Genomic DNA, 17,047 nt, shown 5'->3' on the forward strand with positions numbered 1-17,047 from the left:
ATATAAACATGAGAAAGAATAGAATAGAAAAAAAACTGAATATAATTAGTACAACAGAATAGAGTGAATTTGAACAATAGGACAAAACACAATATATCAAATGTAAACAGAACCACTTTGAAGATAGAATAGAATAGATTGGAATAGAATGGTTTAACAGAATAGTTTAAGCAAAACATAATAGGACAAATGAAAAAAAAGAACAAAAAGAACAAATTTGAACAATAGAAAGAATAGAAAAATTTGAATAGAATGAGTTTAACAGAATTATTTAGAATAGAATAGAATAGAATAGAATAGAATAGAATAGAATAGTTTAACGGAATAGTTTGAGCTGAACATAATAGGACAAATGAAAAAGAACAAAAACAACAAATTTGAACATTAGAAAGAATAGAAAAAAAAGAATTGAATGAGTTTAACAGAATCATTTAGAATAGAATAGAATAGAATGAATAACAGAATAGAGTGAATTGAACAACAGAACACAATAAAACAAATCTAACCAACAGAACAAGTTTGAACATTAAAAAGAATAGAATAGAAAAGAATAGAATAGAATGGGTTTAACAGCATATAGTTAATTTGAACAGAAGAATAGAATGCAATAGAAGCAACATTAGAACAAATACAAATACAACTGAATATAATTAGTTTAACTCAGTGTTGAGTGAATTTGATCAACAGGACAAAACACAATAGAACAAATGTAAACAGAATGAATTTGAAGATAGAACAGAACAAAATAGAATTTTAGACCTTTAGACTGGGTGAATAGGCCAAACATGAACAGGTAGCATACATTGCCAATGTCAAAGGTCTCTATGGTGAAGATGTCTGTCTGTCCCGTCTCAAAATAATTCACCAGGTCGTTATCGGAGACGACCAGCAGCATCTTGTTGGTGTCGCCTTTCTCTCCGTACAGCTTTACGAACACCTTCGAATCTGAGCTGGCACCATTAATACTGCCTGTCTTTATCGCAATGTGATAACCAACAGCTGGAACAAACACACACACACCTCAAAACCTATTGTATCTATATTTATGTAGACAGACATGCAAGCTACTTTTTAGTTCATTGTTGCATACATTTTACATTTTTGTATGTGCTAATGTTTGTATGTGTGTGTTCACTCACTAAACAAACGCTGACCATCATCAGTAGGGACTAACTCTCTTACAATCTGCCCGTCGTCTTCATTACGATCCAACCACCTGAGATGAGACAGAGAGAGATACAGTAGGCAAATGTGTGTGTGTGTGTGTGTGTGTGTGTAACTGAGCTCTTTCATTGGTGTAGCTAGGGTTTCATCTGCACTCATTAGTGTCCATTAGTAACTAGAGTCAGTTTTCTCAACTACATAATTGACTTAAAGACCACTCTCCCATGTTCTTTACTCAGCCAGATACATGCACATATGAACTTATACATGTATGTGTACTTATAGTGAGCTTGAAATACGCATTAGCACACAAGCTAATGTTTGTTAGATTGTCTTGCCTGTAACATGGGAACTCGATGGATGACGCCTCAGGTTGCCCCTCCTCTCTGATCATCACCTTATCCAGGAACCAACCACATCCTCCGCCTCGTCCGTCATGACCAATCCGAACCCTCCTGATCTGTCCCAGGTTGGCCGCCTCTACCAGGAACTCATCATGCTGAGAACAGAGTAAAACACAAACTACATTGAGCAGAGCACACTGCACTGTGCTCCGTATCCTACAAATGCAATGTGTCTATCTTTAGATTTCATTTTCAAAATTAACCAAATGTAATATCACCAGCAATCGTCATTATATTTTATTTTAGAAAATGCAAAATGATGATGATAGCTGGACATCTCACACTGACTTTAACATCCGACATAATGAGGTCATGTGACAGTAATGTAGCATGCATGTAAACAGCACACATTTTTCAGCAATAAATATTTCAAACAATAATAGATCGTTGTCACATGACAAAAAATGTGTATGTTTCATTCATCAAGTGCCATCAAGTTATCATTTTTAAAATAATGAGGCTGTATTTTGATCAATAAAATGCAATCTTAATTTATATATATATATATATATATATATATATATATATATATATATATATATATATATATATATATATATATATATATATATATATATATATATATATATATATATATATGGAATTTATTCCTGTGATCAAAGGTGTATTTTCAACATCATTCCTCCAGTCTTCAGTGTCACATGATCTTTCATAAATCATTCTAATATACAGATTTGCTGCATGAGAAACATTTCTCATAACCAAAGGTGAAAATAATGATGGGTAACACTTTAGAATAGGTAACACTTGTTAACTATTAACTACGACATTTCTCTCAATAAATTCTTAATAAGCTGCTTATTAATAGTTAGTAAGGTAGTTGTTAGGTTTAGGTATTGGGTAGGATTAGGGATGTAGAATAAGGTCAAGTAGAATAAGGCATTAATATGTTCTTAATTAGCACTAATACATGGCTAATAATGTAGTAATATGCATGCTAATAACCAACTAATAGGTGTTACCTATTCTAAAATGATACCTAATTATGCTACTTAATATTTTTGTGAAAACCATGATACATTTCTTTAAAAAAAAGGAATGGTAGAGTATTTGCACAATTAATGTTTCATGTCAGCATGCCACTACTCACGTTTCCTTTCTCAAACTTGTTGGCGTTGTTTTTGCTCATGAACATCAGTCGCTCTCCAGTGTCTCCCAAGTCACCAATGATGTTTAAATAAACACTGGCATCTGTTCCACTTCCACTGATGTTTCCCGTGCAGATCGTCACACGATACTTAATAACTATCGATTAACAATAGAAACAAATACAGCAATATAAAAAAATCAAATACATCATTATCTTTTTTTGTAAAATTGTATTTTACCTACTGTAAACTATTAATATAATGCATGGCTGAATTTGGGATAATATCTTTACGTGTCCAAAACACATAAAGGTTCTTCGATGGTTCTTTGAAGTCATTTATGTTCAGCAAAGAAGATTATTGTTATTATGAACCATTATTCATGTTTGAATTGTTAAGTTTTTCTTGATGTCTAAACATTGGTTCTTCAGATTTGTGCTTTGATCTTTAAAGCACCAGTATATACATGTAAATGCTTTTCTTAAAAACGAAAGAATAAAAGTTTTTCTGATGCTCAAAATGCACTTATTAGAAGTTTTAAGAGAGAATGGATGTGTTTTGTAGTTGTCTCACGCGGTAAAGCTTCTGGCACAAGTTTTCCAGTAGCTGGCAGCTCTCTAACGATCTCATTGTCATCTTCATTGATGTCCAACCAACGGTTACAAACAAATGAGTATTTCTCCCTAGTAAGGGTCTTCATCAATGTCACCTTTATACAGAAAACCCAAGAAGAAATGTTAAGCAGAGAGCTCAGGACACATTACAGAATTCTGTATTTTTCTTACATATCAACTTTGTTTCAGTTGTGTCTCCATGAACTGATTAGAAGAAAAACAAATTGAAACAGATACGATTAAGCTATATAAAATGAACCTGTATCAATCATTTGGAGAAATGTTTGCGCTCTTTCGATTGCAGACTCACATGTGAAACACGAATACATTTACTTTTAGCAGCAGAGTGCACAAATCATTTTATTAGTAGCTGATGTAACAGATATGCAGGTCAGCGATTCATGGGTTAAATTCTGTTTTATAAATTCAGACTGTTGGTACTAAATGCCAGCCTGGCTGGACTTAAACTATTTACGATGCCCATGCGAGCTTCAAAGAAGAAACGAAAACCCCCAACCCAAATTCTTCCAACACTGGAGACAAAGGAACTTTTCGTATAAGTTCCTTACTTTCATTTTATTATTAATATGTATTTTAATTATGTTTATGGATTGCATAAAATGGTTAATCCTTGTTATGTGAAGAGTATAAGTTGCAAGCTTATACTTTAGGAAATGTCTTTCCTCACTTTAACTTTCTCAAAAGGAAATGTTCTGCAACCCCCACACTCCTTGGTAGCTCGTAAAATTTTACGACTACACAGGACAGGAGAGAAGCCAAGTCACTGGCTTCTTTTGAACAATGCATTCTATGGAATGTATTCATTAACTTTCTGTTTTCATGTTTTATAAATGTATTACGTATTCCCTTTTGGTACATTTAGATGTTTCCCAACATCTAAAGTGTTATCATGTGTTAAACAAATCTTTTAATGTGTAATTCGATCTAAAAATTAGATCTTTGGTCATATATATATTATGTCTAGTCTTGTTCTAATCGTCATGCTTTGACAGACCCATTTATCTAGAGCAAAGTAATGAAAAATGTATTTAATCTGGAATAATGAACTTGCTTTAATATTCCTGATGAAATCGGACAGGCCCTAAATCATCAGGGGGTTGTCTCAACCGAGACAAAGGAACTTTCCCTCCGCTTCAGATCGCGGACATTCATTGGATGCTCCCTCGAAAATGGGTGTGAACTATTTCAAGCTATAAGAATTGACCAAACAAGGTCCACCCTCCTCTTTTTGCTTCTTCCTCTTCCCCGTTCTCGGATACGCTGCTCTCCAACGTTGTTTCCGCGCGGCCATAGGCCGCGCTCACAGCGCGAACCCCCTCAGCACAGGGGCTGAGAGAAAAAGCCATTTTAATGGCTCCTTTGGAAGCTTTCGTTTCGTTCGTTTTCTTTTCTTTTCTTTACTAAGTTTATTAAACTATTCGCCTCTCCACGCAAGGAAGACGAATTCTGGAACAATGTTTGTTGAACCTTTCAAATACCGCGCGAGGACAGAACAAAGGACCACGTGCTCCACGCTCACGCCAAGCGCAGCGTGCACGCGCGTCACATGGCCTCCGTTTCATGGCACATGGCTGTTTCAACGGGAACAGTGCGTAAAGCTCACGCCACTCACATGGGACACCTTTTGCAAGTATCACTTTCTCTATGGAGATTTAAATGCTGCTTTAAAGTGTTGTTATGATCTGATTTGTTGTTGGCTTCTAAAAGTTACTGACTATGATTTTCATACCTGAGCTCCTTATGTGATCCCATTCTATTTTCTCTCTCTCTCTCTCTCTCTCTCTCTCTCTCTCTCTTTTATTTGGATTCGTTATGTATTGTATAAAGCTTACTGTTTGTATTGTCGTACGCATATTTACTCTGTGTGATTTGTAGTTTGATGTATTACTAGTTTAATTATTAAAAAACCATATACTGACGATTGGCCTGGACTCCACCCCACTCACATTACGAGTCACTGAAATGTTTTGGTCTTTAGCTACAAGCTCTAAATTTAGAAACTAAATTTATCATAAGGATAGGATAATATTTTCATGGCCAGAGAATACTTTTCCTTGAATTATAAGGCGTGATAACTTTATTGAAAATTGATAGGTCTATAGTGGTGTGCTGGACATACCACGGTTTTGATCTGCAATAATTTACAGTAAGAGATATCACAATAATTGATATGAAGAATGTAATATTGACATATTAATGAGTAAATTACAGTGCCCTGTGATTAGTATTGGTATTGGCAATTGAGCTATTTTTCATAATCAATAAAATTAAATGTAACTGTCATCTGAGATATATATTAATCAAATTCTTGATTAATTATTCAAATTCCCTATATATCATTTGAGTTAATTACTATGTAAAACTCATTGTTGTTACACTGAGAAAACACGAAGAATGCTTGCTTACATCATGTTTTCAGTGTGAATTGGACAAATCGTTTCTGTGTAATAGTGCATTAGACTGTAGTGCAGGTCTCTCACCCTGCCAAGATGCCAGCCAGAGAAAGGATGCCTCTTTTCGTGCCAGATCCTCAGCTTGCGTATCTTCCCGATATCGGGCATCTCAATCTAGAGCAACAGCAAAAACCTCAATTACAAAAATGGATTTAGATTCAATATTCTCAAGAAATAAAACATCAAACTTATCAACTGATATATTCTTATCTACTGTAACGACAGATAAAATGACACTATGTGTTTTGGGATCACTGTATATTTCTAAAATAAGACACACACAGACTTACAATGAACTTGTCGCACTGTCCCTGTTCAAAACTGTCTGATTTGCTCTCGAGGTTCATCTCGTCGCTCTTGCCCGTCTCTCCGTACACCTGCAGGAACACCTGTGCATCTGTGCCCGCACCTTTAATCTCAGACGTCCAGATCCACAGAGACCAGGGCAATTCTGAGGAACACGCAGAAAAGAGCCATTTGTGTAAAATTTGTTTAGTTTAATTTATATAGTGCCTTTCCCGAGCTCAAGGAAGCTGAACATGGTACACCAAAGCAACAAATATTGATAACAATGAACATTGGACATTTGGCCAATGCAAACAATACAAATAAAGCCGTTGCATATGACACAGATCATGTAGTAAAGACATAAAAATGGAAAACAAAACGTAAAAATTTTGTCAATTCAATATGACTTTTAAATGTTATAATTTTTGTGGTTAGAATTTAATTTTATTATTGATGTTATTATTTTCTATTAAGATAAATGTATCATTGATGTTGTTATTTCTATTAATATATTTTTTTATTATTTATTATTGATGTTACTATTTTTATTAATATGATTGTATAATTGTTTTTTATTATTATTGATTTCATCATAAATAATGAATTTAATTGTATTATATAATTTTTATATAAATATGTATTTTTATTATTGATGTTATTTGTATAAATATAATCACATTTTTATCACTGACTGTATTATTTTTATACATTTTATCATACATTTTTTTAATTAATGTAATTTATTTTATTACCTGTTATGAACCTACCTTTATTTAATTGTAAATGTGATTTTGTTTTTAGGAATATAATAGTATTTTAATATTGATGCTAACACTTTTTATCAAATTATTTTATTATTGATTTAATTTTTAATGCACATTATAATTTTTTTTCACATTAAATTGTATTTGACTATTGATGTTACTATTTTTGCATCAACTAAAAAAATGACAATAACTTTTACATTTTTCTTAATAAACACAACACAGCACATTTAGTACAGTAGCTGGTTAGTGAATAAGACGCAGGTCTTTACACTGCAATGCAGCATGCTTAGTGAACGTTACCCCTGATAGCTTCGACAGGGGAAGAGTTTGATCATTTGCTCACTCTTTTGCTTTTTCTGTCTGAGTGAGACCATCTCATACAGCTCTCGCTCCACCAGTCCATCACCCTCATCTTCATCCAGCCACCTGCCGCAGGGAAACACCTGCTCTAAACCTGTGAAGGGGCAGTATACCGTCACCTGTGAGAGAAACAGAGAGACAGATCACACGCTGCATGTATGAATAAGTAATGCAAGCTTCAAAACACCTTACAGCCCCGACACGCACCTTTTCACAATACCAGCCGCAGCTGATCCCAGCGTTGTCGTGTCCGATCGTGACTCTGCTGAGCGGGCTGAGCAGCTCCAGCAGCTCCACGTTAAAGATGTCGATCTGAGCGCGCTCAAACGTGCCGCCCTCCAGGAACAACTTACCGCTGTTCTTAACTCCTTTCCGACCGTGCATGGCAAAGTGGATCTTAGAGTTAGTGCCGGCTCCACGAACATCCCCCGTCATCACCTGTACGTTATACACAATCGCTACACACACACACAACCAAACAAATCAAGCCGGTTATAATCAGATGCACTTATCCTAACACACAAACACACACGTTTGCTCATACCCATTGGTTGTGTGGCTCCGGCAATCACATCTCTCTGTATTTTGCCGTCCCCTTCGGAGATGTCAAACCAGGCATTGACCGGAAACTCATAAACCTCCTTATTCCCCATGTCGTCTACTACAACCTAAATCAGATCACCGTAAAGACAAAGATATCATATTAATAACAGAAGACAAAGATATCCGTCATGAAGGTTTTAGATGAAAAGTGTGTTTGTGTACCTTATCGCACGCCCAGCCCGCAGAAGACCCCTTGTTATTGTGTCCGATGGTGATTTTTCGAAGTCTGCCCAGATTTGGTGCTTCGATGGTGAATTTGTCTTCATTGCCGCGCTCAAAATTGTCTTTTCCATCACTGGCCAGTCTTCGTTCTCCTGCAGTCATCACAACAAGAAAAACCAAGACATACACATGGAAACACTGACTGTGTTTAGTACTGCAAAGTGTAAAACATTTGTCTAAAATAACATCAAATAATATGTGTATTGTAATTGTAAGAAATACTATATGTTTAATTGAAACATAAACAGCCCTAGGCAATAAAATTTAATTATATTAAAGAAAATAATCTCACAGTTTTCCATAAAAGCATGCTTCATAATTGTGAAAATATGTCTAATAATAATTAAAAATGTTCTAGGCAATTAAAGTTTGACCTTTTGTGCGTGTGTTTTTTTATTTGCTTCATAAAATAACACCCAGAGAAACACAGACTGATTTAGTGACCTGTATCCCCAAACTCTCCGAAAATACTGAGGTAGACATCAGCGTCTGTCCCACTGCCTTTAGCATCCATTGTGAAGACACTGGCTATGTACTTGTTTTCTGCAACATATGTATAGACACTCACATTAACACATTTATATAAGATCACTTTTTTGCATGCATTATTTTTGGGCATTAACTATCATTACACCGTGGTATTTTTTGAAAAACCATGGAGCATCAAAAACCACTGGAGAACTCTTTCTGAGAAACTGTTGGTACATCTACTCTTCTCCTGTCTGTGGGATGTAATGTTATATTGTCTGTGGTCTCTGGGAATGTTGGACTGGTGATATTGTGATCCCCGTCTGAAACTCTACTCTACTCCTAAATTTCTTCTAATTCATTGTATGCAACCTGAGTCTGCTGCTTGTGTGCATGCATCATCTATGATCATGATCACAATACCTATGTGATGTTATCTATAGATTATATGAAGCAAGATGTGAAGTATATCTGCAAATTATATGTCATTGTTGAGAGTTGTAATATCTTGTTTTAGATAATTTACACATGCTAAAGGCCTCAATGGGAAAATTACAGTTTGTCATATAATGCACGTGTTCATTTGTTTATGTACACTGACTGTTCTGTCTGTTGCATATGGGCTAACTAAGGAATGTGTTTTACAGAAGAAAGAAAGAAGGACAGAAATAAAGAAAGTGACATGGGTTTGGACAAACACATAATGACAGAATTCTTATTTTTTCATGTCTGAATGCAAAATTTGTAATAATTATAAAAATATGTGTCTAATTAAAAAATGTTTGAGGAAATCAAAGTTTGGTAAAATGGCAAAAGTAAATAAATAAAAAAGTTTTGACTAGATTTGTGGCACATTTTTTACGTGATCCAAAAAAAATTAATTAAATTAAATTAAATTAAATTAAATTAAATTAAATTAAATTAAATTAAATTAAATTAAATTAAATTAAATTAAATTAAATTAAATTAAATTAAATTAAATTTGCTGTCTGTTTTGCAAGCATGTATTTTAAATAAAAGGTCACATATACGTTTTGGGATGTCCATGGGATTCAGGCTACCCAGCAGATATCGGACCGTAAGTCCGTCCCCCTCGTCTCTGCTCAGCCAATTGTTGCAGGCGTAAAAGAATCGGAGGTGTGGCCTGTTCATGTCAGTCACGATGACCCGGTCCAGGAACCAACTGGCACTCATGCCCGTGTTATCATGCTCGATTCTGCATTACAGGAAGTACATCACAAGACATATATCGTTCTAATTTTAAGACGTGCCTTTAAGGTAGTTACTCTTTGATGTATTCAGATGTTTATGTACCTAATTTTCTTTATTGGCCCAACATTGTGCGTTTTGATCCGAAAGACGTCAGTCTTGTTCTTTTCAAAGGCTGTTCTGCTCCTAAAAAATTAATAGAAATAAACCTGTGAACATGATTTACTGTGACACTCAATCAAGCTTCTAATGCAGAAACATCTGGAACTGACTATGCAGAAGTGTGTGTTCATGAGAAAGCACCATCTGTCATTATCAACGCTCTACGGTCTCTTCGGTAAAAGCATCTCTCTAATCAAAATGCGAAATGCATGAATTAAAAATCACCCAGTATGAATTACACATCCACTCGCACTGCCAAGTTTCTCACACACACATACACACGGACTTACCGATGCGGAAAAACCAACACACACCTCACCTGAGATCAGCACGCGGAAAACTCACCGGCAAACTTTGGAAATAATGACATTTAGACAGATTCAGAGATTCTGTTAAATATCATCTCGATTCCAAAATGTTGCATTCTGACTTCCGGACAGAATTAAAAGTCCATTTCTTTTCTATTCTGCTGAAACTCTCTGAGGAGGAGTTACTGAACAGATCTACCTGATAAATGAGTCTTTTTCTGACTGGATGAATCCCATGAAAACATGTCATGAAAATGATGTAAAAGTGAAAAAAAATCTTAAACTAAAAAAAAAAGTGAAATGTGAAAAGGTCCATTGGGGTGAGATTTAACCCAGACATGTTCTTGACAATCTTCGTGAGATGCACCCAACTACCCAAACACACAATATTTCTCATAAAGGTAGTAAAATCATAAATTTGGAGACATAATCTAAGCTTCCAATTAATTTGTGGTTAGGAGACTTGTGAATCATCACTGTGCATATATCTGAAGCTACATCTGATATCCATTTCTGGCCTTTTTTACGGCATTTGTAATTTTTTATGAGTCATTATGCAACATTAACCATTTGGACATTCATCTGAGCAAGTAAAAACTCTCCCATTAGTAATCCATTTCTGAATATTTTACTGCTCATTCATCAGGACGATTGATTACTGTAGGAAGAGTTTCTGTAGGAAAGGTCTCTCTTTGTACTCATAAAATATCAACACACATTCATGGGATATGATGTCTGTGTGGAGATTTCTATGAGTAGCCTACCTTCTCGTGTTATCCTGAAAGACCGAAAAAGGAAGTGATGTCATATGACTGTACCCTCTCATTGGTTCAAGGAGCAAGTCACATGAATCTCTTCAGCTTCAGATGAATGTTCATGGTGATGCTGTATAGAGGAGAGCAAATCCTGTGCTTCATCATGCCATTGTGTGTGACGGATGAGCCAAGCGATTAAAATTCATGTCACGAATAGTTCATTTCATGAATAATCGTATAGCACTACTAAGAAAACAATATCTGTTTCCCAAAGATGTGTTGGTGTGAATGTCATGATCAAAGCACACACAGGATGTTCTCTTGTACAGCATTGTGTGCAAAAAGCAATGCACGGCCACACACGGGCAGACGAGGTGGCCGTGTTAAAGTTATACCTCTTTTCTGTGCTGTAGATTAGAGAAGAATACAGAATTAAATCATTAACAGATATGCATTATCCTGTCAAAATCCATAAACATTCCTAGTTCTGCGCTACCCTGAAAAAATGTGTCTTGTGTAGATTTCCTGAACTATTTTCACTCGGAAATCACTGTTGATAATAAAAAATAATTACTAAGAAATGGCAAGTAACACACTCAATATAAGTCTAAAGTAGAACCACTGAAACTATGAAAAAATGTAAAGGTTGCTGAAAGTTTACTCATTCTCAGGACATCCAAAATATATATGATTTAGTTTTTTTAAGGGAACAGATTTGGAGAAATGTAGGATTATATCAATTGCTCAGCAATGGATCCTCTGCAGTGAATGGGTGCCGTCAGAATGAGAGTCCAAACAGCTGATTAAAACATCAGAATAATCCACACCAGTCCAGTCCATCAGATAATGTCTTATGAGGAGAAAAACTGAGTATTTGTAAGAAACAAATCTATTATGGTGTTTAAGGCGAGACACTGCAGGTGAATAGAGTAAAAAAAATAAAACTAATAGTTATCCCCTTACTAAGTTTGATTGATTACATTGATAATTGCAACATAAAAAAAAAAATTATTACAAGTTTTCTAAAATGTTATGTTAAAATATGCAAATGAGGCATTATTTAATTAAATATGCGCTAACTTGCATTCATTTCTAGTACAAGAATCAGAACACTAACTAAATTATTTTTTTGACATATTAGAGTCAAATGTTTTTACAGAGGGAATTCTGTGTATCTCTTTTCGTCACTCCATAATTCAGAAAAAAACGTTGAACAGCCGGAAAACGTATATATTTTCACAATTTGGGGGGGAATAAAATGTTGTATTTAATCAAGAAAATTATATATGAACAAATCCCTCTGTAATAACCATCAGAATATAGACAGGAATAAATATGTAAAGTAAAAAAAAACCCATTTTGAGAAAACGGTCTTTAAAAATATGTATTGTAATTGAAATCTATTTACACAAACAGATAAAGTGCTATATAAGAAATACTCAACAGTGTCTTTAGGATCTTTTCTTTCAATTAGTCTGAGAAAACACTTTATGAAAAGCCCAAAATCAAAAAATTAACAGGTGCACGAAAAAACTGTTTCCCCTTAAACTTTAAACTTTTGCGTCCAGCCAAAAAGTCCATAATCCATAACGCTTCATCCAGTAAGTGGTGCTTGATCTGTGCATATTTCTCTCCTGATTCAACGAAAATGCAAAAAAATTCAACTTTTCACTTCGCAAGACAGTGAAAACTTGTGAATTACTGTGATGTTTTTATCATCTGTTCAGACTCTTATTCTGACGGCACCCATTCACTGCTGAGGATCCATTGGTGAGATTTAATACTACAGTACATTTCTCCAAATCTGATGAAGAAACAAATTCATCTACATCTTGGATGGCCTGAGGGTACATTTTCATTACTTTTTATTACTCTGTGAACTACTCCTTTAAATATCTACCTTGAATAATGATAATACTAATACTGATAAACAATATATTTTCAGGGAACAGATTTGTGCATGTCAACCCTTTCAAATGAACATCGCCATGTAGAGATGCAGGTTTGAAGCTTAACTTACTTGCTGGCCAGGTGAACTTTGGGAGTCACTCCAAACTCTCCATACATGGTGATAAATACGTTAGCATCAGTCCCAGCGCCTTTAACATCACCTGTGACGGTCACCACCTCGTACACTGAGAAGGAGAGCATTCTGTAAGCCAATTATACCTGACCCTCCACAAAAGAAAGCATCTTGTTTTCATTTGAATGACATTCGAAGGGCTGTAGTCTCAAATACGTATAGTGCTCAGGTATATCCCGTGTAACCCAACAACCTGCTATTTTAAGCTTACTCATGTTTGTATGAGATGCATTTGCTGTAAGCAATATCTCTGTAACTTAAACGCCATGTTAATGGAGTGAGAGTACAACATGGCCCTGATGCTCACCGCATGACCTCTACCTTTCTCTGAACCTCTGCAAAACCCTGGGACAACCAAATGCATGTGTGAACCTGAGGAGCAGTGTGTTTCTAGAAGTAACATTCAAACAGGGTTCACTTGGAGCATGTTAAGTTTCTTTTAGGGTGCTTTTACACGTGCACTTTTGGTATGCACCTGCCACAGTTCGGTTTGTTAGGATAATGTGAATGCTGTTTTCTAATTCAGGTGTGTACCCACAAACCGAATCCGACCTATATGGGATTCTGTTCGCTTTAGATGTGAACTCTATTAGTATGAATTAGTCAAAAGGTGTGTGTATATATATATATATATATATATATATATATATATATATATATATATATATATATATATATATATATATATATACAGAGGTGGGTAGTAACGAGTTACATTTACTTCGTTACATTTACTTGAGTAATTTTTCGGGGTAACGAATACTTTTCGGAGTATATTTAAAGATGGGTACTTTATACTCTTACTTGAGTACATATTTTGGGAAAAATCTGTACTTTTACTTCGTTACTGTGGGCGACGCCCCTCTCGTTACTTTATCTTAATGCAATAAATGCTTCAGTTTATTCCAAACGCGCCGTCTACTTTTCTCTGGGCAATGAGCGATGCCCATTCGCGAATGATTCATTCTTTTGAGTCAACTCTGTTCAAAGGCTTGATCAAACCAATTGGCAAACGAGTGAATTGGTTCATGAATCAGTTTGAATGAGTCGTTCAGTTCCATGCTGCACGCACTGAGCTCTGAAGCGGTTCACTCAGAGTTGTAACGTTTAAGAATATTAGCAGCGTTGAAAACGTGGCTATGGAACTGCACTGAATTGAAAGCTAATCTGCAAAGGCTATTATTTGCTTGCGATGGAGATCCTTATTAGATGAACGCGTGTGCTGTCTACTGTTTTACAGGTAATAACTTGGGCTACATTCGATTACAGTACACGATACCACTGTGACATTAGTTTGTTGTACGTGTGTGGCTTATAACAGGTTGAATGCAGCTTCCAAAAGACAAAGAATAGCCGATTAAGATTTTATTAATTTTAATACAATCACACCAGTGCGAGTACGTTCAGCAAGTCATATCATCAGCTGCTAAATTCAGATCTGTGATCGCTTGCTGGCGCTGAGCCAGAGACAGACGCGTTTTTACAGCGCTGCGCATTAACCAATCACACACGGTTCTGTTGAGCTTTTGAATGCAATGGCCAATCAGAGGTGTTCCGATGAGTCATCGCTGAAATGCCGATGCTTCCTTCACTCGCTCACTGACTGAATACCTCTTTCTGCCGAATTCTCTCGTCAGAAACAACAAAGTGCAGATGTGTGTACGAATCTATAATTAAGATATTGATTTCACAGTGTTAACAGTTTCAGTGATTTTAATAGTAGTTTCTGAGAGTGAATGAAATCTAGACTGTCAGTGAAAATTATGTTTAATAATGTAAATGTCATTTGCTCTCTTTCTGAACAATGAAAGATTAGTAGCAATATTTATATCACATTAACTTTCAATGTTAAATTCACATTTAAAATAAAGTCAGTCGTATTAAAAATATGTTATGGCATGACACCTATATTTGTTACTTAAATAAACAGACAGGGTTTTATAATAAATTACATAAATTGGATTAAAGGCTGATGAAATATATACATTTATACACACACACATACATTACATAAATTTTTTGTCTATATATCTATATAAAAAAAGGCTCCGTATATATGACCCAAAGTAACTAGTAACTAACTACTTGAGTAGATTTTTTATCCGATACTCTTTTACTCTTACTCAAGTAACTATTCAAGACTAGTACTTTTACTTTTACTTGAGTAAATATTTCTAGAATTACTTTTACTTTTACTTGAGTAAAGTTTTGGGGTACTCTACCCACCTCTGTATATATATATATATATATATATATATATATATATATATATATATATATATATATACAGTACAGACCAAAAGTTTGGAAACATTACTATTTTTAATGTTTTTGAAAAAACTTTCTTCTGCTCATCAAATCTGCATTTATTTGATCAAAAATACAGAAAAAACAGTAATATTGTGAAATATTATTACAACTTAAAATAATAGTTTTCTATTTGAATATACTTAAAAAAAATAATTAATTCCTGTGAGGCAAAGCTGATTTTTCAGCATCATTCCTCCAGCCTTCAGTGTCACATGTAACATCAGTCTATCACATGATCATTTAGAAATCATTCTAATATTCTAATTTATTATGAGTGTTGGAAACAGTTCTGCTGTCAATATATTTGATCAATAAAAGGTTAAAAATAACTGCATTTATTCAAAATAAAAATAAAAAATCTAATAATATATATTCTAATAATATATTTTCTTTATTATCACTTTTTATCAATTTAACACATCCTTGCTGAATAAAAGTATTGATTTTATTTAAAAAGAAGAAAAAAATTATTACTGACCCCAAATTACTGACCAGTAGTGTACATTGTTATTACAAAATATTGATATTTTAAAAACATAGCTTCTTTTTTATTTTATTTTTTACTTTTTATTCATCAAAGTATCCTAAAAAAGTATCACATGTTCTAAAAAAATATTAAGCAGCAGAACTGTTTCCAACTTTGATAATGAATCATCATATTAGAATGATTTCTAAAGGATCATGTGATTAAGATCCTTAAAATTCAGCTTTGCATCACAGAAATAAATGATAATTTAAAGTATAATACATTTAAAAACAGTTATTTTAAATTGTAATAATATATAACAATATTTTTTTTTCTGTATTTATGATCAAATAAATGCAGGCTTGATGAGCAGAAGAATCTTCTTTCAAAAACATTAAAAATAGTAATGTCTACAATCTTTTGGTCTGTACTGTATATATATATATATATATATATATATATATATATATAGTATATAAACAAAAATATTTTAATCTAAACATATGCTATATGATTATTTAAAACAGTAAATTATTAAATTTTATGGAATCTTCAGAACCTCATTCAGCACAGTGGATTTATAGAATGGATCAGTGCTAAGCGATAACCTCGACCCGATGTGCTACGCCCGACTGAAGCTATCATGCCGTCCGTCGTGCTGAATGAGGTTTTGATAGCTCCATGAAAAGGGCGATTAGAGTATAATGTTTCAGGCCATAGAGAGGTGCCCGTCTGATTCAAATCCACTACTGGCCCGTTGCCCTCCGCTGTCCTCTCATGATACCCCGCTGCCAGGACACCGTAATAATCATTCAATCCAGACACACCTCTGCTGTGCCAATCAGAGACCTCTAGAGCAGATGCCAAGGTGAAATCCAGAAGCTTCTCTGACTGGACGATAATGGAATGATCAGAATTTACTGCAAATCAGATACTGACACTGAAAATTCCAATTCCAATTGAAAATTCCACCAAAATTCCAATTGCTTTTAAAAATAAAGTTTCCAAAAGGTTGGTTTCACAGCGACGGCATTGAAGAGCCATTTCTTTGGTCCCTGAAAGAACCTTTCAGTTTAAAGTTCTTAAAAGAACATTTAATTTATTAGATTTTTTTATGTGAAGAAATTTAATATTTTTGGTTTTATGGATGCTGAACGTTCTTCATGGAGTCACTGATGCCAATAAAAAAAAAACTTTAATTTAAAAGTGTGCAACTCCATTGAAGAACCTTTCTGTGTCCATTTAGTCTATTTCTGCTTTCATTGTTCAACCTTCACCATT

The 17,047-nt window shown here is 34.4% G+C and overlaps 1 protein-coding gene across 1 annotated transcript in view; it reads right to left on the reverse strand.

Moving 5' to 3' along the window:
• LOC113097285 (lipoxygenase homology domain-containing protein 1) overlaps window positions 1-17,047 on the reverse strand; it is a 34,480-nt gene that overhangs the window by 16,111 nt on the left and 1,322 nt on the right. The window contains 16 exon segments of the mRNA XM_074559912.1: window positions 803-999; window positions 1,140-1,216; window positions 1,503-1,663; window positions 2,680-2,834; window positions 3,251-3,386; window positions 5,793-5,879; window positions 6,056-6,216; window positions 7,164-7,299; window positions 7,388-7,638; window positions 7,725-7,848; window positions 7,946-8,097; window positions 8,450-8,548; window positions 9,505-9,689; window positions 9,788-9,868; window positions 11,303-11,314; window positions 12,928-13,042. Coding sequence (XP_074416013.1) covers window positions 803-999; window positions 1,140-1,216; window positions 1,503-1,663; window positions 2,680-2,834; window positions 3,251-3,386; window positions 5,793-5,879; window positions 6,056-6,216; window positions 7,164-7,299; window positions 7,388-7,638; window positions 7,725-7,848; window positions 7,946-8,097; window positions 8,450-8,548; window positions 9,505-9,689; window positions 9,788-9,868; window positions 11,303-11,314; window positions 12,928-13,042 — 2,129 coding nt within the window.

This window comes from Carassius auratus, unplaced genomic scaffold, assembly GCF_003368295.1.
Source record: "Carassius auratus strain Wakin unplaced genomic scaffold, ASM336829v1 scaf_tig00216169, whole genome shotgun sequence".
NCBI lineage: Eukaryota > Metazoa > Chordata > Actinopteri > Cypriniformes > Cyprinidae > Carassius > Carassius auratus.